Genomic DNA, 24,788 nt, shown 5'->3' with positions numbered 1-24,788 from the left:
AATTCTGCCCCTCTCTGGTTCTGGGGTGGTCTCTTATATATACTGTGTGTGTGTGTATGTATGTGGGTAAGTGTGTCTACATATATATTTATTTTCCTTTATTTCCCATCCAGGGAGGGGCAGAATAATGAACTGCGTGCGTCAGGGAAGATGAATCTGAGATACTAGGGAGCAGTGCAGTAAAAAGATTAAAGTGTTATTATTGTTGGGTTTTTTTCCCCCATGGTCCATTGTGACAGCTCGACCGTCATCTGTAAAAAATGTCTCAGTGAGAGATAATCATCGGAAACTCAATAAAGCGTCAGGGGGAGCCTCAGCCCCCATCAATCACTGGGTGCCTGGAAAATTTCAGCCCTCTGTCTCCCTTCCTGCTATCCATATAAATGTCTCTAATATATTTTGTGTGGTGTGTGGGACCCATCCCTGATTTGGAACTTTTGATGAAAAAATATTTATACACAAAATATGTAAATCAGTTAAAAATCGCAAGACTAGTTCTTTGACACCCCATCCCACTTTTTTATTTTTATAAATGTATCGAATTTATTCTTTTTAATAAAACATGTCAACTAGTCTATCTCCCTCTCCTAGTTAAATGTATATATAGATTTGGAGGACTAAAAGGATGGAAACAATTAACCTAACTGGCTGCTACACTTAATCTTGAAGTTGGCCAAAAGGCCTGATGGATAGACAGTGCATTGTCCATCCTAGTGACTCTGTAGTGGCTGACACTGCTGAGAAATGACATGTAGAACCACTGGCACTGAAGGTGTGACAAGGCTCTGACAATGATGAGGAAGAGGCAGGGACATTATTAAAAATAATAGCTTGCCCAAACAGCTTTTTGCCTGGCAGATCCCCAAGCCTTCCAAGACTTTGGACAAGTCAGAGGTTCTGAGCTAAGTGTGGGGTACATACAGGCTGATATGGTTGCTGGGTTCCTACAAGGGCAGGAGACAGTTTTGCTGGCATCTGGCATCATCTCTCTGCCTCAGTTTCCTTTAGTGCCTACATGACAGGGTTGCTGTGAGCACACAGTAAGTATGAATAAACATAACCTGCTGCTGTAGCTATCGTCATCATCATCATCTTACTATTATTATTATCATCACTTCCCCCTGCTTCTCTACCCTGGAAGGAATCAGTTCCTGCAGTACCTTCTCCTCTAGGACCTTCAAGACTCCTCTCTGCCTAAAGGATAAGGTCCAAGAATCTTGATTTGGCCCCAGCCTACTCTCTTTAAAGCAGCACCTTTACTGCTCATTACCCTCTAAAATGAATCTTCTGCTGTACGGATGCTTCACCCCAACAAGTTTACTTGCTGCCCTGAAATATGTTTTTTCTGTTGTCCACCCCTGAATATTTTGGACATAACATACCCCTTCTCTGATATACCCAATTCACACTTAGTTGCAGGCCCTTCCATAAAACCTTCTTACACTTTGAGGATCAAATACCATTTTACTTCCTGATGTTTCAGCCAGAGATTCTCTTCTCTGAGCTCTGATAGTCCTTGTTATCTGCACCTCTGACTGGACCCTTGTCAAACACTGTCTTGGTCATGTCGTCAATCTTTATTGTTATTAATTATCATTCTTGCTGATACCTTATATGTGCATGATACCTTGTATTTTCTCAAATATTTCATAAGTACTTCAATTTGATCTTTATAATAAGCCTATGGTATAAAAAGTATTATTCTCTACAGATGAGAAAATCAAGGCTTAGAGAGCTAAAGAGAACTGCCCAAGGTCACACAGTTAGGTGATAGCCAAGCCATTCCTTGGACTCTGAGATAATGTTTGGTTCTTTGCAGGTAACAGTTTGCTACCACTGAAAAGCATTTGGAAGGCTGTGACAGAGACTCTGAATGAAGTTTTATAAGAGTATGATGAGGACAAAGATGATATAAAAATAGAAATTTACATTAATGGAATTCCTTCTATGTTCTAGGTTTTAGGCTAGGGATAAATATACTACCCCTAACTCTCCCAATAACCTTTATTTTACAAATAAGGAGATGCAGCCTCTGAGAGGTACAGAAAATTGTTCCAGGTGTCATAGCTACTAAGTGTTCTGTACACCCATAGTACCATGGCTTAAGCACACAGACGCTCTAGGAATGAAACTTAAAGTGGCAAAAAAAAAAGGTCTCTTCCAGGGAGGAGAAGGTCCAGATGAGTTTTTTTAAAGCAGTTCAAGCACAAGTAGCCTAGATCATCTACTCAAGAGTGGGAGCCTGTTAGAAATGCAGAAATGCAAAATATCAGGTCTTACCCCAGACACACTGAATCAGAATCTTGGGAGTTGGGGTGTGGCAGGAATCTGTGTTTTAACAAGCTCTCTAGGTGATTCTTAGGTCCTTGGGAGCCTTATTACTCCCATTTGAGTTTGTCTCCAAGGGCACAGATTCTCTCTGCTTTGCCTGGGTAGGTCTGGACATGCAGTGGGTGCTAGGTGTTAACTTACAGTGAACAGATGAGCTAGGGTAAGACTACTCCTTAGCATGTCCTGGGGAGACGGAGAAATTTTATAGAGAGCAGTCCCATTACCGCCACGGGGACTCCTAGCCATCTCCTGAACTCCAGGGCACTTGTCCACTGGTTTGTGATGTACCAGCTTGCATCGTCCTGTCCCCCATCTGAAGACACAGAGATGGGGAAGTCAGCTGGAGCAGGTCAGGACCTGCAGCCCCTGGAGCTGTGGGAAGAGGGCCACCTGGGCAGGTTCAGCCAGGCAAGCCAGGCCCTCTACCCCCAGAAGGGCCCTGTGCCAACCCAGCTTCTGCACAACTCATCTATATACAGCCGCCACTTGGAGCTGAGAAGAGAAGCTGATTTATAGCCTGCTCTGGCCACGTTTCTGCCATGTTTTATTGTTTTAATTGTCTATGTGGGAGGCGCTCAGAATGCTCACTTGCATTTCTGACAGCCCCAGACACCCAATGTTTATAACAGTTACTTACAAGCAGCCAGCAGCATCCCTGACTGGGTGACTTGTTTACTGTTACGTCTAATCTACTGCCTCCTCCACCTGAGGATTGGGGCCCACCACCCATCAGCCAGCCACAAGTAGAACTCTCCTAGAGTGGGCATGGGTGGGGCTCAAGGCACTGAATGGAATGTGGTCAAGATCAGGGAGTGAGTTGGTAGAGAAGCAGCCGTGATCTCTTAAGCTCCCCTCCACATGTCCCCTCTAAGTGCCTTGCTCAAGCTGTGCTCCCCGCTAAGAAAATCTTTTCTTTTTTTTCCCCTCCTCTTCACTCTCCAAAGCCCAGCTCAAATCCTACTTCTTCTAAGTACATCACTTGCTCTGACGATGAGCCTAAAGTTTCTAGAACCTTAGAAATCACATGGCTGACAGGAACCTTGGAGGCTATATAATCTAATGACCCTTTACAAAATCCCTGATGGGCGGACAGCCAGCCTCTGTCAGTGTCCCTTGAGTGGTGAGTTGCTCAGTACCTCCAAGGCAGGTTTCCTGCCTTACACTGATCCAAGACCCAACTCCATACAGAAATTCTTCATCACATGCTACTGTGCTTTACATGTATTTATTTCTAGTCATCCAAACAACCCTTTAAGATGGGTATTGTTATCCCTATGTTACAGATGAGAAAACCTAAATTCAAGGACCTTTAAGCCACTTGCTTAAGATCACACAGCTGGTGACAGAGCTTAGAGGACCCATTACTTCCTGGCACTGAAGACTGACCTTTCTCCAGGATACTGCTGTGCCTCTGAAGATGCCATTCTGAGAACTGGAGAGAATGGACAGAACAGTCAGACCAATAAGGCCAAGCATCCCTACATCACCTGTCCAGCAGACCTGCTCTCTACCCAGAAACACCAACCTTGACAAGAGTTGAAGATACTGTAATGTGCCAGTTGTGCAGGCTTCTTGCTAGAGCAATGCCAAATGTCAAACAGGAGAAGGGTTTCACTAGGAATGGGGCAACCGATAGCCAAGTCTCAGCAAAGAGGTTTCTTTCCTCTCTAGGCTGTGCCCGTTCTGAGCAGGCAGAACGGATACAGAGCCTCTCTGAGAGAAAACCAGGCAACTTCTCTGATACCTTTTGGTCTCCTTGCCTGGATCCTCTTTCCTCCCCACACCTTAAATGCTGATACCCTGAGTGAAGGACTTGTCCTCCTATCCCTTCCCTTTAACTCCTTTCCTTAGGCAGTTTCAGTCACATTCATTGTTTTAACTACCAAGCAAATGCTGCCAGACTTCTTTGAACTACAGACCCACTCATCTAACAGCTCACCCAAAGCAGAACCCGAGATGACAGATGGGCGCCTCCTTTTCCATCAATTCCCACACTCCACTGAATACTCCACCTCCTCCTAATATTTTTCTAATACCTATTCTCTCCATTCCCAAAGATTTCTTTTAGAAATCCCCAGAAACGAGAAATGCATTTTGAGGGAGAGGAGCATGGCTTCTCATCCAGTTCTCAAAGGGATCCATCATCCCCCAAACATCAAAAATCATTGCTAATCTCTCCTCTCCAATTCATCCCCACCCCATCAGAATGGTCCATCTAAAATGCTAATGTAAACTGAGCATTCTCCTACTTAAAATCCTTTGATGACCTTCAGAAAACACTATGAGCTCCCTAGAATTGCCTTTCAGGGTCCTTCCCACATAGAACCCTGCCTCCCTCTCTGGTCTTACTTCTTGCTGTTCTCAGTACTGTGGCAGATGATTCCAGTGGCTGTCACCTATCCCATATCTCTGCATGTGTTATCACTTCTACCTGGAAAGTCCACCCCTCTTAGTCTGCCTGGCAGTCTCTGACTCATCCTTAAAACCCAGTTCAAAGTCACTTACCCTGTGACACTTCCCAGATATCAGTCTGCCTTCAGGTAGAGGGCATCACTACCTATACCAGTGCTACCTATATCCTTTGTACATCTATCAACCTTTGCATTTATCATTCTGCACTGTGGTGCCTGTTCATAGATCTGTCTTCTTACTTGACTGGGAGCAGATCATATATATTGAGGGGCTAGATCATATATATCCATTTTTATTTATTTATTCCCAGCATCTGGCAGAGTGCCTGACACTCAGTAAGTGCATGCTCAATTATAAATAAACAAAACTAATAAGCAATTACAACCGTAGAGTACTTTATAATTCACACATCACATACTTTATCTCTTCATCTTCACATAATACTGATAAGGTAGACAAGGGATATATTATGGGGGTTTAGGGAGGTCTTGCCAAAGTCACAAACTACAACTCACTCTTCCCTTCAGTACTGAGCACAGGCTGAGTCCCACAGAAATATCTATTAGAAATTTAGTGAACTTGATGGACTTTGGCACTGACTTTATGCTTTGCTTGTGTTTTGAAGAACTCTGCTGAGCTTGTGACTTTCCTGTGAATTTGCCTAGACACACTCTGGACAAGGGGCTTGTACCTCGTCTTCTACTTAACCTCACACATCCCCAAGTCAGGTAGCTTCCCATGAAAAAGTCAGTCCAATCCAAAGAAAAAAAGAACCACAGGATTCTTTTGTTTCTGTCTACTTCATCAGTGAGAATGACCCCGAGCTGGGTACAGTGACTTGCATACAGTGGGCAATCAATAAATACTGGTTGAGGGGCTTCCCTGGTGGCGCAGTGGTTGAGAATCTGCCTGCCAATGCAGGGGACACAGGTTCGAGCCCTGGTCTGGGAAGATCCCATATACCGCGGAGCAACTAGGCCCGTGAGCCACAATTACTGAGCCTGCGCGTCTGGAGCCTGTGCGCCGCAACAAGAGAGGCCGCGATAATGAGAGGCCCATGCACCGCGATGAAGAGTGGCCCCCACTTGCCGCAACTAGAGAAAGCCCTCGCACAGAAACGAAGACCCAACACAGCCATAAATAATAAATAAATAAATAAATAAATAAAATTTATAAATAAATAAATACTGGTTGAATGGATAAATGAATGAGGTATCTTTAAATGGAAAAAGGAAAGAAAAATATGTTTAAGAAGGAGTTAAAGGCTTAGACTGGTAAGGAGAGGAGAACCCTGAGACGATTTTAAAGAATTGTCACTCTCCAGGCCCAGAGTCAGAAAGCAGAGGCCATGAAGTCAGAGAGCAGAGTACATCCACAATGATACACCAGGGAAAATCAGATGAGCTGCCAGAAAACTGTGGCCGGCAAAGGTAGTCTGAAATTCAAAAAAGAGAAAAAGCTACAGAGAGAGTTAGATCTCACAAGCCACAGAGCAGTGAGTTTATCAATGATTGTTGATAAAATTTATTATTTCAATCTAGAATTTATTTTTAATGGTTCTGAAACACTTAGGTGATTACTGGGTACCAGTATGGGTTCGCTAAGGATAAGACAAAACCATGGCAGAATAACCTAATATCCTTTTGGGAAAGGATTACTGAGCAACAAATTAAGACAAATGTTAAACATGTTTTTATTTCAGCAATAAACGGAGAAAATCTCTTAAAATTTTGTGGACAGGATGAAGAAATGGAGGCTAGAAAAGAATGAAGTTTGGTGGATCTACAACTGTGACTGTTGAGTAATGCTTCTAAATTGTCCTGATCATGAGCTCCAGGGCTCTGTACTTAACAGAGTCCTGTAAACATTTTAATCAAAGACTAGCACATGAAGTACATGATGGCAGGGATCTTGTCTGTCTAACTCACCAGTACCTAGATCAGTGCCTGTTAGATAGGAATTTGATCAATAAAATTTTGTAAAATTATTGTTGAATAAGTAAATGAATCCATAGAAAGCCTATTTGCTAACTTTGCAGATCATATAAAATAAAAGAGATAGTTAATATTTTTATCTTTATTTCATGAGAGATATGCTAGCCTATTCCAATATTTTTGTTGTCTACCTATCTACCTACCTAGAATATAGGCTGGCTAGCAAGAGTTAAAAAAAATTCAGAGGAGGTTGACGAAAACAGGCAAAGAAATGGAAAGGAAGCAAGGAAAGGAGGGAAGAAGGAGGGAGGAAGGGAGGGAGGGAGGGAGGGAGGAAGGAAGGAAGGAAAGAAAAAAGGAAATATCTTAAACATGGTTGGCAAACTACAGCCTATGGGCCAAATCCAGCCTGCTGCCAATATTTGTAAAGTTTTACTGGAACACATCCACACACACTCATTTGTGTATTGTGTTCTACGCTACAGTGGCCAAGCTGAGTAGTCACAGCTAAGACCAACTGGCCCACAAAGCTTAAAATGTTTACTATCTGGCACTTTCCAGAAAAAGTTTGCTGATCACTGATCTAGAATGTTGAATATGAGCATCAGCCTGGAAAGCTGAACTATTAGAACACAAAGGTACAAAACTTGAAAGGTACAAAACTTGAAAGGCACGGGTGGGGACTGGTGTGACAGCAGAGGTTGGATTAGACGGCTTCACAGTTCTGAGATTCTGTGAAATCAAAAATGCTTACTGGACCCTGTTGGGATCCCAAGAACAGATAAGAAGGCACTCAAATAATCCCTTCCCTTCTACCTGGCCCTGCCCTCTCAGCAAATGCTCCTCCTTGCTTTTTGGTGAGAGCACCTGAACAGAAGACAGAGCTGAGGGTGGCAATGCTATGTCTGAGTGAGGAGAGGACAGCCTATAAGTTGAGTCCCCACACACCAGGCTGCAAATATAGGGCAAGTTTGGTACTCATGAAATTCTCCTCTGGAATTTGTTTGGAAACAAAGTGAACATGATTCCCCCAGCTCAGTGGGGAATCCAAGGAGGCATAGGTCAAGGCCTGAACATGGAACTGTCAGCTGACGAGGAAAGAAAAGACATATGAGCAGATCAGAGTTCAAATAACCACATAAGGGGCCAAGATGTAGAGACCATTCAAAAGAGCAGCTGAGGGCAGGCTGCAGCAAAGGTTCCATGGAGGATCTAGTCACAGCAAGCGAGCTTGATAAAAGGAGCAGGTTCAGAGAGGTGGAGAGGCAGGCGGAGGGCAACCTCACACTGCAACTGGGTAGCAATGCTCTGATGCTCTTGACATTTCTCTCACGCTACTGATTTGAGAAACCTTGCTGGGGCAGCAATGACACCTCTGCCCTAGGCTACCACACCCATGTCAGTCTGGAAGCCTTGCTGACATCTCTGAGGGCTGAGCACACTGCTTCCCTCTGCTGAACCTTCCCTCAGGTCAATGTTCTGACCCTTTAGGCAGTCAGCAAGGCTGTCTGTCCTCCTGGCATTACTGCCAACCCTAAAGTAGCCACTGCTCATTTGCCCTGCTGCTGGGAAGTGAGGGGAATCTCACCCTCTGTGAGTGATCCAGGATAATGGGCGGGCAGCAGAGCCAATCTGGACAAGCAAAGCTCAAACGTAAAATATTCATCTCTGTCTGCAGTCAAAGCAACCTGCCCTCTTCTCAACCCTACTTGAGAAAAATTACTCACCAGAGGCAATAACGGACTAACTTGCCCAGGTACCCTTCAACGGACACGTGACCAAGCCCTGGTAGGTACACACCGCCTCTTTCCTCTGAGAAGTCCAAGCAACCACCCACACAACACCCCAGGGAGGCACTGATGACCACCCCATTTTACAAGCACAGACAAGGTCCACTCTTTGTCCTGGGTCATTCAGTAAGTTGAGGGGCCAGTCCAGAGAGAGGACTGTATTTCACATAGAAGAGGGGAAAAAAACAGTTGAGGGACTTCTGAGGCTGAGGAAACCAGTGAGGCTGCTTTCTAGTTCTGGGGCAGAGCTGGGACAGGGTAAGTCTACAGAAAGTATAGGAAGAATAAATCCACATTCCACACAGTTGCCTTAATTATTTTATGGAAACCTGCTCCACTGTCCACTCATCTGAGACTCCACAGATTGAGGCACTTTTGGGAGAACGCCAGTTAAAAGGTTCTTCTACCCCTCCCCCCGGTTATGAAATTGGGCCTCTATGTTATTCCCCAAGGCTTGAAGTGACATAAATTATAGAGCCAGAGGGGACTGTGAAGGGCATCTGTTCCAAGCCTTTTGGGCTTTCCATGAGTTCCTAGAGGATGAGGGACTTGCAGGCTCTCACCCTGAGTTGCTGGTAGAGCTGGCACAGAGCACGGCTGCCTGGAAGCCACAGGGAGGAGAGATCTCAGAACAGCAGGGTAGCCCACACTTACCTTCTAAAGAATGGATTCCCTGCTCCTTGGCGGTCTTGTAAACACTGCTGAAATCATCCCCGAGGTTTGGGTCAGCACCAGCTGCAAGCAGGACCTGCACCACACTGGAAGAAATCAAAAAGACACCAAGTGTCGAAAACAGGAAAGGCCCAGGAAGTAGACACTCAGATTCTGAGGCATGTTTGGGGACTGGATCTGCCTCTGCTCATGTGAGTGGTACAGTGAAGAGAACATGAACTTTACGAGCATCAAAGACAAGGGTAGGAAAGTTGGCTCTGAAACTTTACTGGCTGAGAGGCTCTGGACACGTTATCTAACACCTCTCTAAGGCTCAGTGTCCACGACTATAAAATACGAAGTGTTTATTCAACAATTACTTATCAAATGCTTACTATGTTCTGGTCACTGTTGTAGGTGCTAGGGTCCATGCCCTCAAGGAGCTTACAGTCTCTTCTGGGAAGGACAACAATTTAGCATAAAATTACAGCGAAGTGTGATAAAGGCTACGATGGGAGAAGTACCATGTATGGTGGGAAACCAAGGGAGGGGATCAAGAAAGGCCTCCCAGAGGACGTGGTATTTAAGGTATTAAAGACTTGGAAGGCTGAGTAGCCAGATCTGGGTTGGTGAAGTGGGAGGACCCAATGCATTTACAAATCTTGGAGGCAAAAGAGCACGAAGCTTCACCTGAAGAAAGCAGAATTGGGGATTTCCCTGGCGGCGCAGTGGTTAAGAATCCGCCTGCCGATGCAGGGGACACAGGTTCCATCCCTGGTCCAGGAAGATCCCACATTCCGCGGAGCAACTAAGCCCGTGCACCAAAACTACTGAGCCTGTGCTCTAGAGCCCGTGAGCCACAACTACTGAGCCCGCACGCCTAGAGCCTGTGCTCTGCAACAAGAGAAGCCACTGCAATAAGAAGCCCGCGCACCGCAATGAAGAGTAGCCCCTGCTTGCCGCAACTAGAGAAAGCCCACACGCAGCAACGAAGACCCAACGCAGCCAAAAAAAATAAAATTAAAAAAAAAAAAAAAAAAAGAAGGTAGAATTGGAGTAGAGGGTGTAAGGGGGAGAAAAGTGGGGAATGAGATAAGCCACTGAAGGGATTAAAAGGGAAGTGACGTGGCAACACATGCTTTTCCTCCCCACTTCAAGATATATACATTTAAAAAAATGCAAATCATATTGAAATATTAAATTGAAAAATGAAAGTCTTCCCTTATAGCCATCTCCTTAATCTAAATTCTAAGAGTAACCACTATTTATAGTTTGGTGTGTTTCCTTCCAAATCTTTGCTATTAGCAGAATCACTCCTATAGCTGTGTGAGAATGGACTGGAGGGAGTAGGACAAGAGGCAGGAGCCTCCACAGCGAGGTTAAATTAGGTGAATTTATACAGCACCAAGCACAGTGCCTGACCCAGGAATGCTCCATATATGTTAGCTTCCCTTCTATCATGTAATGTTCCTGCTAATACTTTCCTTTTTTTCCCTAATAAAAAAAGGTTCATGTTCACTATAAAAAAACCTCAGAAGATACAGCTAATCAAAAAGAAAAAAATGTTTTAGAATATATAACATCTTTCCAGTTTTTTCAATGTATGCACATTTTTATTTACCAAAAATGGGATCATATATAAACTCTCCCTAAACACACACATACCTCACCCCTTCCATGTATTAAATATCTGTCTATCACATTGTTTTTAATGACTGCACAGTATTCTACTAAAAGGCTAGTCTATATTTAGCTAATCCCCAATGGTAAAACAATTAAGATTATTTTTAATATTTCAATAACAATCTCTATTTCCTTTGAATAAATTCCTAAGAGATGAATTTCTAGATCAAAAGTATAAGCATTTTTAAGGCTTTTGATAAATGTTACTAAATTACCTTTCAGAAAGATTGTACCGATTTTTATTTTTACTATCAAAGGAAGAAGGATGAGAGTAACCACTGTGCCTTCCTTTCACCAAAGCTTTTTCATTATGTGTTAATCTGGACACAGAAAATGGAATCACACTGCTGTTTCAACTTGCATTTCCTTGATTACTAGTGAGGTTGGACTTAAAAAAAATGTTTAGCAATCAGTTGTTTCTTTTTTCATGAATCACAATTATCAATTTTGTTTTTATTTTCAGGCATAATGTCCTTTCCCTATTTTTCTCTTAGTATGTTCATCTTTTGCTCAATGGCCTTCAAAACTATTAATGCTTTTGAAGGCATAAATGGCAAGCATTTAAAAAAATTACTCTAGGGAATTCGCTGATGGTCCAGTGGTTAGGACTTGGCACTTTCACTGTCAGGGCCCGGGTTCAATCCCTGGTTGGGGAACTAAGATTCTGGAAGCCTTGTGGCCCAGCCAAAAATAAATAAATAAAAATTTAAAAATTACTCTATCATAAATATTAAAAAGCCAACCTACAGTTTTAGTTTCTCTCCTTTGTTAGTTTTTCAATATCTGTAGCCAGCAGTATTGTTGGTTTTCCCTGTATCAACTGGTTTGAGTTTCATAACCTTCAACAGGCACAGGACCTGCCCAATTATTTGCTGAATGGATGAATGAATTTCAATAACTCCCATGCACACAAACACACAGTCCTCATAGGTAAGTCAAAGAACCAGAATCTATCTCCCACATAGATGAGGTTCTTCTACATCTGATCTAACATGGTCAAGTGAGCCTCCTGTGTCTATTCCCCTTACCTAAAAGGATCTTAAGAATTATCTTTTCCAGGTAATTTATCTAGGATATGAATTATGATCCCAAAGAGAAATAAGAAGGGTCTCTAAGCACCTAAAATCCATGTCTAAAACTCAGATATTTAACTCACAGCAGAGTCTGTCAGGTTTTCACTTGGAGACTATTTGCTCAGAGTTTACACATAATTTGGATTAAGACTGGCATTAGTCTTCCTTCTTGCCAGAAGATTAAAAGTTAAGAGGGTTCAAAAGGCTGTTAGAGATGGGCAAACTAACTGCAGGCAGTGAGAAAAATATCTGATAGAGAGGGATGTAGTATGGTACAGAGGTTAAGAACGCTGGCTTTAAAATCGGAGACAATATGAGCATCAACAGGAATAATGACATTAATGGATTATCACCCACTGGGTACACTAAGATTCCAAGAGTCCATATTGAAAATAAGTGAATAAGTCAATGGGAGAGAAGGGAAAGCTCTTCTTTACTGTAGAATGACAACTAATAAATGTAGAACAAATGATGAAATTAGAAAATCATTTTGCAATCATAATTATCAGGGATATTAAGAGTATGTAGCTCAGACTTCCCTGGTGGCACAGTGGTTGAGAACCCGCTTGCCGGTGTAGGGGACACAGGTTCGAGCCCTGGTCCGGGAAGATCCCACATGCCATGGAGCAACTGGGCCCGTGCACCACAACTACTGAGCCTGTGCTCTGGAGCCCACAAGCCACAACTACTGAAGCCCACACACCTGGAGCCTCTGCTCCGCAACAAGAGAAGCCACTGTGATGAGAAGCCCGCACGCTGCAACGATGAGTAGCTCCCACTTGCTGCAACTAGAGAAAGCCCGTGTGCAGCAACGGAGACCCAGTGCAGCCTGCCCAAATAAATAAATACATACACACATAAATAAATGCTAACGAGTACTGTGATGCTCCTAAAGAAGGTTATGGTATGCAGCACCCCCAAATTTAAAAAAAAAAAAAGAGTATCTAGCTCATATGACTCTGTTAGTGTATGTAATGTGCTTTGTACAGTGCCTGACATATAATAAGTGCTCAAAGAACATTAGTTATCATTCATTACTATGTACCTGACCCTGTAGCTGGGCTGTGGGAAAGTCAAGAGAAGTTTGAACTAAGACACAAATTGGGAAGACAGCATGACATTTTATAACAAGTATAGGGAGACCTGGGTTCAAATCAAAGCTCTATCATTTACTGACTGTGATCTTAGACAAGTTACTATACCTCTGGGACTCCACTTCCTTACTGGAATAACAGATAATGATGCCTCCCTTGTAGGTTATAAGTGTGTAAAACTCCACAGTGCCTGGCACATCAAAGGAGATCCACAAATATGAGCTCTCTTCTCTGTGTCCATATAATCTTAGTGATAATAACATGAATCTGGGCTGAAGTGGGCTCTAGATCTATACCTAATCACCCCCAGGACGCATGTTGGCATAGCCCTGTGTTAAGAAGGCAGCTCTTCTAGTCATGTACCACAATGTTCACTGCAGCACTATTTACAATAGCCAGGACATGGAAGCAACCTAAAAGTCCATTGACAGATGAATGGATAAAGAAGATATGGCACATATATACAATGGAATATTACTCAGCCATAAAAAGAAACGAAATTGAGTTATTTGTAGTGAGGTGGATGGACCTAGAGTCTGTCATACAGAGTGAAGTAAGTCAGAAAGAGAAAAACAAATACCATATGCTAACACATATATATGGAATCTAAAAAAAAAAAAGGGGTCTGAAGAACCTAGGGGCAGGACAGGAATAAAGACGCAGACGTAGAGAATGGACTTGAGGACATGGGGAGGGGGAAGGGTAAGCTGGGACGAAGTGAGAGAGTGGCATGGACATATATACACTACCAAATGTAAAACAGATAGCTAGTGGGAAGCAGCCGCATAGCACAGGGAGATCAGCTCGGTGTTCTGTGACCACCTAGAGGGGTGGGATAGGGAGGGTGGGAGGGAGATGCAAGAGTGAGGGGATATGGGGATATATGTATACGTATAGCTGATTCACTTTGTGATACAGCAGAAACTAACACACCATTGTAAAGCAATTATACTCCAATAAAGATGTTAAAAAAAAAAAGGCAGCTATTCTATATTCTGCACAAGTTGGCTTGTTTTAAAATCTAAGCAAGAAGGGTTTGTCGATCTAAACTCAAAGGGACATAATTTGGTTAATCCTCAGCTGCTGTGTCCAATCACCATCCAATCACACCCCCTCCCATGGCAAGCTGTCCCTCCAGGCAGCTAGTGTCACTAACTGTGCTACCTGGGCCTCTCCAGGTTCCTGAGTATTGATTCCATCTGTCCAATTTGCAGGCTGCAAGACGTGTCCAAGCAACCAAGTATGCTGCCCTTCGCCCCAAAGGGCAGACAGTGGTCTGGCAGGATGGGGAGAGGAAAGTGACTAGGCTAAGCCCTGGGGCTGCTAACCCAATCAAAAGGAATGGGCAATTCACTTCACAAACTTGGAGGACAAAGAGGGTGAGCATCCAAGCTAGTGACTCATTCTGCAATCGTGGAGAAGATTCCTTTCACTTTTAATTAACTCAAAGGCAGCAGCCCCACTGTGGGGTATACCTAGGACTAAAGGAACTGTGGCTGCTCAGTGGCCAAGAGTGGCACCAAACACCTTACCAGATAGCTAGTAAGCTTTTTGCCCAAGAGCTATCTCATACTTAAAAAGCATCTAACCCAGAGTTCCACAGGGATCAGGCCCTTTTTGGAGAAGCCAGCCCAGATCAGGCTAAAGGACTACATGACTATGGTTAGCTCTGATGATGAAAAGAACTTCGTCGACCAATGGGATGTAGGAGGGCAGAAACAGGGTAGGAGGCTAGCCAGGTAAGAGAAAGCTAAGGCAAGGCTGGTGAGAACAGGCTTAGCAGCAGGCCAGGCCCAGGGAGTGTCAAGAAGTTCATAGTCAAAACAGAGCCAAGGGCCAGAGACCAGGCAGCAGAGACGTGAGGCAGAGAGTAAAAAGCCAGGTCAGATGTCAAGGACTAGAGGCAGAGGGAAACAGCAGACCACAAAACAAGTAAGCAACCAGAAACCAAGGAACACACTGGTATCAGAGGTCAAGACAAGGCAAAAGAAGCAGACACCAGGGGCAGCAGTGAGGAGACTTCGCAAATGAAGAGATTTCTGCCTCTTTGACATTTTTTGCTGAAGCAGAAACAAATCCCCCAATTCAGAACTGTATCTGGGAGAAGGTGACGTACACAAGATGGTGAGTTGGCCCACCTGGCTGACAAGGGGACTACAGGATCTGACGGCACAAAGGGAGGCAGGTACTGCTATCTGAGGTGATCCACCAAAGAACAACTAGAGCCGCCCCTCTGTTCTGGCGTCGGCATACTGGCTGTCACTTGGGAGGTTTGGGTTTAGGTATCACTATCTTAAATTGGAGTAGCTTGTGCTAAATGGGCAGTCAAGTATATGGGCTAGGCCTTCATGGTCTTAATAGCTGGATTAAAGGGGACAGAGTACACCATCCCACTCACTTATGTTTTTCTATAACACACTCAAAGGAACTATGCTGACTACTCCAGAGGTTCTCACTGGGCAAAGGCTTACAAACATCAGCAATTCTCCCAGCCACCTCAGGACTTGGCCTCTGGTGGTCTGTGGAAAGATATGCCTACCAATGTCAGTATCAACCTCAAAGGCTAGAGATAATCTCCAGATACCCTACTTCCAATACTAATCTGGAGAGTCAGAGAATGTCTACAGCCCAGGAGGATGGGGGTTTAGAGTTGGCCTTTAGTGATTTGGCTCCGGTAGCAGTACTTGCCTTCCTGCGTGTCCATCAGAATCTACTCTGGTCTTATCTCTGCCCAAGTGAGCTGACTCACCAAAAAGACTGGGCTTTGTGAATACTGAAGGTGAAGGTTGTGAGGGATAGTATCCAGCTGACAGGTTGGCAGAGAAGCAGCAATAGGGCAGAGCTAGCCAGGCCAGGGATGGGGGGCACTGCAGGCCTGGAAATCTGGCTAATCAGAAATGGCCAGGTCTTAAAGATTGGCCTTAGGTAGGGAGCAGAACACAGGTACAGAGCCCGAGATCTTGGTAAGAGTTACACATGTGAGTAGGAGTGGTGAGCTCTGAGCCTAGGCTGAGAGCTGTTTTCTTTCTGCTTACTTTACTGCCTGCTGACACAAGTATCTATTTTCTCAAGGGTACAGTAGGGCTAAGTAGGAGGAAGATAGCAGTCTAATAATAAGAGCTAGCATTTGTATACACCTCCTACATGCTAGGCACTATTTTAAATACTTTATATATACTAACATCTAATCTTCACAACAACCCTATGAGGGAGGTTAAACAGAAACTGAGGGATAAGTAACTTGTCCAAGGTCACTCAGCTGAAAGGAGCAGAGGTGGGATTCAACCCAGGGCAGTCTGGCTACCAAGCCCATGTCCTTATCACTCTGCTACATGGCCTCTAACTTCCCTGTGTTGACTCCCAGGTAGCTAACAGTCTGTAGAAGCACTTCGCCTCAACTCAAGTTTTAGCAACAAGGCTAGGATCAGGAAGCCCAACAGAAAAATGAGGCAAGGATATGAACAGTTAATGCCCAGAGGAGGAAAAAAACAAACAAACAAGATGATTAAGTATATGAAGAGATCCTCAAGCTTGTGTGTGATTACAGAAAGGAAAATTTTTAAAAATGAGATAGCATTTTATTGGGAATTTGGGATTGACATGTACACACTGCTATATTTAAAAGAGATAACCAACAAGGACTTACTGTAAATTAATTAATTAATTTAAAAAAATGAGATAGAACTTCAAGTTAACACACTGGCAAAAAGTGAGAAAGCTGAAAAATGCCCAGTGTTGGTGAAGACATGGGGATCTCAGATTCTTCATGCACTGCCAGGGGACAGACTGGTGCAGCCATTCTGGAAGCCAATCTTGTACTATTTGTCATGTTAAAGTACCTTACCCTATGACCCAGCACTTTGCTCCTGAGGATATGTATCTCAGAGAGATTCTTACACAGGTCTATAGAGGGCAACATGGGAGATGTTCACCACATATTTTGTGGCAGTGGGGAGTTGCAGGCAATCAAGTGTCCATCACTGGGGGAACAGGTACGTTAAACGTGGTAGACACATGCTATGAAACATGATGCAGCAGTCAGAAGCAACAGGCTGGATACACGTGCAGCAACATGAATAGATGATTTTTAAAAAGGGGTTGATTCCCTGCCACCTACTATTATTCATTAATTGAACTTGACCATCTGTTCTAAAAATTTATTCCTTCAGGGAGTCAATCAATTGCAGAACTCTAATTCCCATGCTGATCTAGTGATCTTGGGGGCTGAAGAATTAAGGACCCAGTGAAAACAATGAACTCCCCGAAGTACACCAAAGGCCATCACATATGCCCCTCCTACTGGTTCAACTGGTTAGCGCTCATTCACCTTCAGGGCTCCTCAGTGACATAGTCACCAACTCAACTGAGGCTTCTCTGACTCCCAGCCCGGGTCCACACCCTTCCTCTTTGCACAGAATCCAGTACCTACTCCTGTGGAAGGTGACCCTCACCATGTTATATCGTGATTGCCTGTCTACTTTTACTTGCCTTTCCCAGTAGATCACGGGACAAGAGCCATGTCTCAACCTTCTTTCCCAGCTCCTTGCCCGGTGCCTGGATCACAATAAGTGGTCAATAGATGCTTTCTGAATGACTGTATGAAAAAATGAAGAATGAATAAATGAAATAATTATTTTATTTGGTGAGAAATGGGGGAAAAAGGTGGAAGGCAACTGTCTCAGCCCTGCCCAGCCTTCCCCCACCTGAGGGTCCGAACTGGGCTGCAGGCAGCTTAGCTGTGGAAAACTTCCATCTTCCTCTCCTGAGCACTAGGCCCTTCCTGCCCTCCACCAGGCAGTTCCCAAACAAAGCTGAGGAAAAGAACGGGAGGGTGGTCCCTAAGAAGCAGCTCCTGGGACTCACAGAACTCCCTTTGGAGCAACAGCCCCCACCAGGCAAGTTTTAACTTGCCGATCAGGTTTGTAATTAGATTAGATGTGGGAGCACACGAAGGAAGTTGGCTCACATGGACCTTGATGAGCTCCTGCTTTCAGGACGGTGGGGCGTCACAATGCACAGGAGGACAGTTACATCGATTGGCTTTCTGCTCTCAGTGGCCGGAGGGGCTTTGGGTCATCACATTGTTTAGGAAAGAAGGAGGAAACCTGTGGTGTGAGCTGAGGCCTAAGCTGGGCGAGGCGCGTGTCAAAGACGGCTGGCGAGCAGCTGGAGTTGGTGAAGCAAGAAGGGCAGTGATCCCAGCTCCAGGTCGTCCCCACACAATGTGGAGCTTCAGAAGAAGCTCCTCCGACTCCTCCTCCCCTCTACCCTCCACATCCAAGCACAGGGTCACTGTGTCCCAAGGAAAAGACAAAGAGTTGACCTATTCTCAACCCAGAGCACACCTCGATGAGGGGAGAAAGCAAAGAGGTCACAGGTCAGGAGGCTTGCTGGAAAGTCAAATGAGCTATGGATCATTCAGTCTACTGGTTGGTCTACAGGCGGTCGGGAAAGCGGGGTGGCCCAACCAAAGGCACTGGCCTGTGTTGAATCTAGAGGTCCTGTGGTGTGGAGGCATGAGCTTGGTGGGGGGAAGGATGGGAAGGCAGTTTTCTTTTCTTTTTTGGGGGGTGGGGTGCAGTTTTCTTTTTAAAGCCAGCTTCCTTGGGAAACAAACTAAAGATTAGGGAGGAAGCAAGGTACCTGTGTAGAAAATGTGCCCCAGTTTCCTCGAATGAGGATGTTATTTTGATTACTTCCCTCAAAAGGTAAAGATCAATAATCATAATAAAGCAGCCACGGTGGGTTGAGCACTTTACATTTACTATTCCAGATCCTTATAACCACTTGCAATGAGGTAGTAGTCAATTTTACAAATGAATAAACTGAGGCTCAGCGAGATAACATGAGTTATCCAAGTATACACATTAAATAAGCACAGGAATCACAATTCAAATCCATGTATCTGTCTGGGGCCAAACCCAGTGCACATTCCCCTAAATCACACTGGTTCTCACCTATCTGACCATCCATTAGTCTGTCATAATATCCCATAGTCGCTGGGCCCTTACTATGTACCAGGGACAGTGATATTTTCAGATGGTCATAACAGCTAGCTGGGATAAGAGGGAGTCTGATTCAGAGGGACAAGGGTCAAAATCAGTAGAGGGCTCAGACCAGGTGAGATAATTTGGGCAAGGCTTAAGGAAGGCATGGCACGTTAAGCAGAGGGCCAAGGAATCGAGATCACCCATCACAGGATTTCCAGGACAATCCCAATTTCATATCCTTAGCCTAGTTCTAAATACACTTCCATATCTTTCAATCTGTGGTTCATAACACACAGTCACCAAACCGATGGGGCAGTGTGGTCAAGCCCTGGTTATTAGGGATTCTTTCCACAGTATAGGTTAGACTAGGCTCTCTCTAGGCAAATGATCCGTAAGACCATGTTGGGGCTGGTACATCTCCTAGACGTATGTACTATGCACTAGGCATTGCACTAAGCAGTCTTACATGCATGTTAATCTTTGCAACCACCCTATGCTGAGGCAGATGCTATTATTGTTCCTACTTTGCAGATGAGGAAACAGCTGTTAAGAGGTAGAGCTAGGTTTTAAACTCAGGCCCTCTTTCCAGAGCTCTTGTTCCTCACCACTCTGCCACACACAACTAGACTGTGCTCCCCAAAGTAAGGACTGTGCCTGGCCATCTGTTCCCTTGCACATAGGCCGCAGTAACGGGCCAGTAAATATTTGTTGAATCAATTCACTTCTAAGGCCTTAACACTGCGCTGTTGATGCACACATTGAGTTTTCAGTCAGCTCCTGGGCTTTACTTGCTAGTATTGCTAAATTGGGTCTCCTTGGATTTTACAGTTGGTTTTTGGTTTTAATTGTAGACTGAAACACTTGTCCCTATTAAATTTTATCACCACAGATTTAACCATTGCTCTAGCCCACTGAGTTCTTTTTTCACATCCCCGACTCTTTCACCTAACATATCAACTACCTCTAAGCTTCATTTAATCTGCCCATTTGGTTGGCATTTATCAATGGTCTCACTAGAATCAGTGATATGACTAGTGAATAGGACAGACCCCTGTGGCTCACCAGTACAGTCTGCTTTCCAGTCTGATATCCATTCATATATAAACAATGAACCAGATCATTCACCATTCATTAGTTTGACCAAACTATTTGCCACATCATATTTTATTCATGTGGATATCATGAGAGACAGCCAAATACCTTGCTGCAACCCAGACACACCTACCATATTTACTGTATATTCCTGACCCACCAAGCTGGCACCCCTATTTAAACAAGCACAGAGTGGGTCTGATGTCTTTAAAGAGGAGGTGCAGGAGTGGACCATACCACAGTCCCTAGAAATGGAACACCCTTCCTCAGGCTGCTGAACTGGATGAGCACTGGATGCTCTTTTCATCCCAACTGATCTTCTCCATGAAGACAGCACTGAACACAGAACCCCAGGATGGGATATAGCGCTGGAGAAGGGGGTGGGTACCCTGAGACTGTCAGTTTAGGCAAATGAGCTGACATCACTTTCCAGGGAGCAGTGTCTGGGTGGCCTGAGGTCAAGGCATGTGTCTGCAAAACTAGAAACGGGTGCATGCTGGAATTGGAATATCATTACTACGAAACAGGATTATCTTGAGCAATGATTCTAAATGGGATTAGAAATGACTCTTTGTTACTCAGAGATAATCAACCACAGCAGCGGTGGGAGAGACATCAAGCTCGGCACACTTTTCTGGGGTCATGGTGCTGGCATTCCGGGCACCTGGCCAGCACGCTCACCCGCCCTTCCTTGCTGGGAAATACTGGGAACTGTTCTTCACTAGGCAGCTGCGGCCACCTGGGACGAGAGCAAGCGCCACATCAAAGTGCCCTGCTTTGGGGTCCCATGTTCTAGGCCCAGCTTCTTAGATGAAAAGGAGTGGAAAAAGAATCTCCAAAGCCCTACTGCTTCCGCATCACCCATCAGATACTGGTGAGAGGCAAGTAATACCCCCACCTCCATCAAAGATGGGCTTACCTGAAGGAAATTGACTAACTTCCTGAGGTCACCAATCAGCAGTAGCAGTGTTAGTCATAATAATAATTAAGAGACTACCACTACTACTATACTACTATTAACTAAAGTAGCAAACTCTTATCAAGTGCTTACTATGTGGCAGGCATTATTCTAAACACTTTACATATATGTACACATTTAAAGTAGCTCAGCTTATTATCTCCATTTTATGGCTGAAGAAACAATCACAGATAAGTGAAAGAACTTGCCAAGGTAGATGACTAGTAAGAGGAAGAGACAGCCTGGATGTGAATCCAGGTCATCCAGCTCTAGAGCTCACAGCTCTACCACATGCTAGATAGTTACAGCCTGAGAGGACCATGGTCCGTGCTGGATAAGGCCTTTCCTTTACCCTCACTGGTCTCCAGACCCTGCCAGTGCCCCCTACTAACTCTGGTACATCCCTACTTTCTTACTTTTAGGAGCCTATGCTCACAGTGGTGCTTATTCCAGAAATGCTGTCTTCCTACTCTCCACCTCTACCAAACAAAATCCTGTCCGTCTTTCAAGGCTCACCTCATGTGAAAGGGCCTTCTTTCATGATTAACCCCCACCCCAGCACTCCAGGCTGGTCTTCTCTGGGTACTGACCACATTCTGCCTCAATCTACCATTAAAAGGAGGCTTGTTTTATCCTTCTTCTGACAGCTTTTTTGAAGACAAGGAGAGTAGTTTGTCGGTTTTTAGATTTCTCAAAAAATCATCCAGCATATAGTGGGTCATCAAGAAACCCTGCCTGAATTGACTTGACTCCTGGTCTTGGCACCCCCTGATTCATTGCATGGCTTTGCTCCCTGCATCTTGCCTACCCAGGTAGTATAGTCCAGTGGAGAGAATAAGGGTTTGGGGTTCAGAGGGACCTGACTTCAAATCCTGGCTCCCCCTTTCACTTACTGGACAACCTTAGGCATCTCTGAGCTTCATTTTCCCTATCTGTAAAATAGGGATAATAATCCCCCCATTTTAGGATTGCAGTGAGGATTAGGGCCAACATGGGAAGTATTCGACATGGGCCTGGCACACAGAAGACACCCAATCAACCACAGCCATCATCATCACTATAGTCAGGAGATCAGATAGCACAAAGCCAGCCTCCTCGGGCCAAAGGAAGCACCACTCTGCAGCAAGCAGCCAGGCTGAGAACAGGCTGGGGACCTTGGGAAGAGACTGTAGGCCTCCAAAGCAGGATAGACCTCCATGTTGTCAGGCCCCCTGGTACCTACATTAAAGCACAGGTACTGGGGTGCTCTACCTGCTCTGCCTCTGGCCAGCCAGCAAGGAAGAAGAGCCTCCCATGGAGGCTGACCCAGTCCAGCTGCAAGAGAAGCATCAGCTCTTTGCTCTAAGAACACCTGTGGAGCTGTGGGCCACACAGAGAGGCCTGTAAAACCTCTCCTGCAGGTCAGCGATCTGGCTTGGGCTGCTGGGTTCTTAAAGATAGGATTTAATGCCCCCCCTCCCCTTAGTAAGGTGGAGGGAAAATAAGCAAATGCTAAAAATAAATGACTGCTATGAGAGGGAATTAAATGGTCTTCAGCCAAGGATGGCGGCATTTTAAAATTAACAAAGCCCAGGTACCACATCCAGGAAGGCCTTGGCAAATGCGTGTTATCCACTCATTAGCTCAGCTCCTCAGGGACCCCAGCCAAGCAGGGAAGGCAGTGCCGGGAAGCAGTCCTTCCGATGCTGATGAAATGCACTCCGGGAGAAAAAGCAGGAGGGAGGGAGACTCTTGCGGGGAATTTCAAACAGTTCTGCTGGAGCTTCCTTCTCTGCCTGGCAGTCTCACCTTCTCTGAGGCAGGGGTTTCAAGGCAACCAGCAAGCCCAAGTGGACTCAAATCTGAACCACCCCACTGTTTCAGGATCTTTGGTTCCTGAAGCACCACAATGGCCATACTATTTAGGTGGTCCTCCCTGAGCGGCAGTCCAGGGACAAGGAACCCAAGAATGATGTGGGATGAGAGGCAAGCTCCCAGTCCTGAACCCTGCACCTTCTCCTCACTATAAAGAACCATATGACACTTTGTGAGCCCACTGTATACCACCCATAAGGTGAATTTATCACTATTCATCAGTAACTCTACTTCATGACATCACGAACCGTGTGAATCCACAAATCTTTATTCTCTACTAACAATCAGAATATATAGTACTCCAATGTAAGATACCATCAACTATAAGAATTCAAAACATTCCAGGTGACCATAAACAGTATGAATTCATTTTAACACTACTAACAGGAATTCTCAGTACACCAAAGGTCACAATTAACAGTGAAAATATAGAGAGAGATGGTGGTTTTTTGAAAACTTTTTAAAAGTCTGTTTATTGAATTATCATTTATGCATAGTAAAATTCATCCTTTTAAGCTGTACAGTTTGATGAGTTCTATGACCATCACTATAATCAACACTTAGATTATTTCCATCACCCCAAAAGTTCCGTTGGGTCCTTCCTCCCACTCCTAAACCCTAGCAGTCACTAACCTGATTTCTGTCCCTATAGTACTGCCTTTTCCAGACTGTCATATAAATGGAATTATACAGCAGGTAGCTTTTCATGTCTGGCTTTAACTTAGCATAAGGCTTTAAAGATTTGACCATGTTGTTACCTGTACAAGAAGTTTGTTCTTTTTTTAGTGCTGAGTAGTCCACTGTATGGATGTACCATAATTTGTCCATTCACCAGATGATGGACATTTGGGTGATTTCAAGTTTTTGGTGATTATGAATAAAGATACTATAAATATTTGCATACAGGTCTTGTTGTAGATGTATGTTTTTATTTCTCATGGACAAATATCTAGGAGTTGGTATTGCTGGGCTGTATGATAAATGTATGTTTTACCTTTATAAGAAACTGCTGAAGTGTTTTCCAAAGTGGCTATACCATTATGCATTCCTATCAGTAGGGATGACAACTGTTCTGCATCCTTATCAGCACTTGGTATTGTCAGTTTTAAAAATTTTGGCCATTGGAATAGGTGTGTAGTGGTATCTCATTGTGATTTTAACTTGCATTCCCCTAAATGCTGAGTATCTTTCATGTGCTTATTTGCCATCAATCTCTTCTTTGGTGAAGTGTCTGCTCGAATCTTTTGCCTATTTTTAAAAAATTGGGCTATCGGGACTTCCCTGGTGGCGCAGTGGCTAAGAATCCGCCTGCCAATGCAAGGGACACGGATTCGATCCCTGGTCTGGGAAGATCCCACATCCCACATGGAGCAACTAAGCCCGTGCACCACAACTACTGAGCCTGCGCTCTACCGCCTGTGAGCCACAACTACTGAGCCCGCGTGCCACAACTACTGAAGCCTGTGCGCCTAGAGCCCATGCTCCACAAGAGAAGCCACCACAATGAGAAGCCCGTGCACCACAACAAAGAGTAGCCCCCGCTCGCCACAACTAGAGAAACCTGCGCGCAGCAACGAAGACCCAATGCAGCCAAAAATAAATAAATAAATGTATTGTAAAAAAAAAAATTGGGCTACCTTTTTATTACTGATTTGTAAGAGTTCTTTATATCTTCTGGATACTATTCTTTTATCAGACGTGTTTTGACAGCTTCTTTTTTGAGGAATTAGAATTCATACCATTTTTCTTCCAAACCACTATCCCCTGCATATACATGCTGATGAAGAAAACAGGACAGACTTAAACTTTCAATTTACAAATACCTTAGTGTCATTGGACAAAGGGTCAAGCAGTACTTAGCACCTGTTAAAACTCATGAGACTATTTTTACCTCCATGATGAGCGTCCAACCACCATTAGGCTTTA

The 24,788-nt window shown here is 44.4% G+C and overlaps 1 protein-coding gene across 1 annotated transcript in view; it reads right to left on the bottom strand.

Moving 5' to 3' along the window:
- CLPB (caseinolytic mitochondrial matrix peptidase chaperone subunit B) overlaps nucleotides 1-24,788 on the bottom strand; it is a 146,616-nt gene that overhangs the window by 81,451 nt on the left and 40,377 nt on the right. The window contains exon 4 of the mRNA XM_036861854.1: nucleotides 9,122-9,225. Within this exon, the coding sequence (XP_036717749.1) occupies nucleotides 9,122-9,225 (104 nt within the window). The remainder of the gene's footprint in view (nucleotides 1-9,121; nucleotides 9,226-24,788) is intronic.

The sequence above is a fragment of the Balaenoptera musculus genome, chromosome 8, assembly GCF_009873245.2.
Source record: "Balaenoptera musculus isolate JJ_BM4_2016_0621 chromosome 8, mBalMus1.pri.v3, whole genome shotgun sequence".
Lineage (NCBI taxonomy): Eukaryota > Metazoa > Chordata > Mammalia > Artiodactyla > Balaenopteridae > Balaenoptera > Balaenoptera musculus.
Note: the sequence above shows the minus strand (reverse complement) of the source record. Positions and strands in the feature narration are given on the sequence as shown.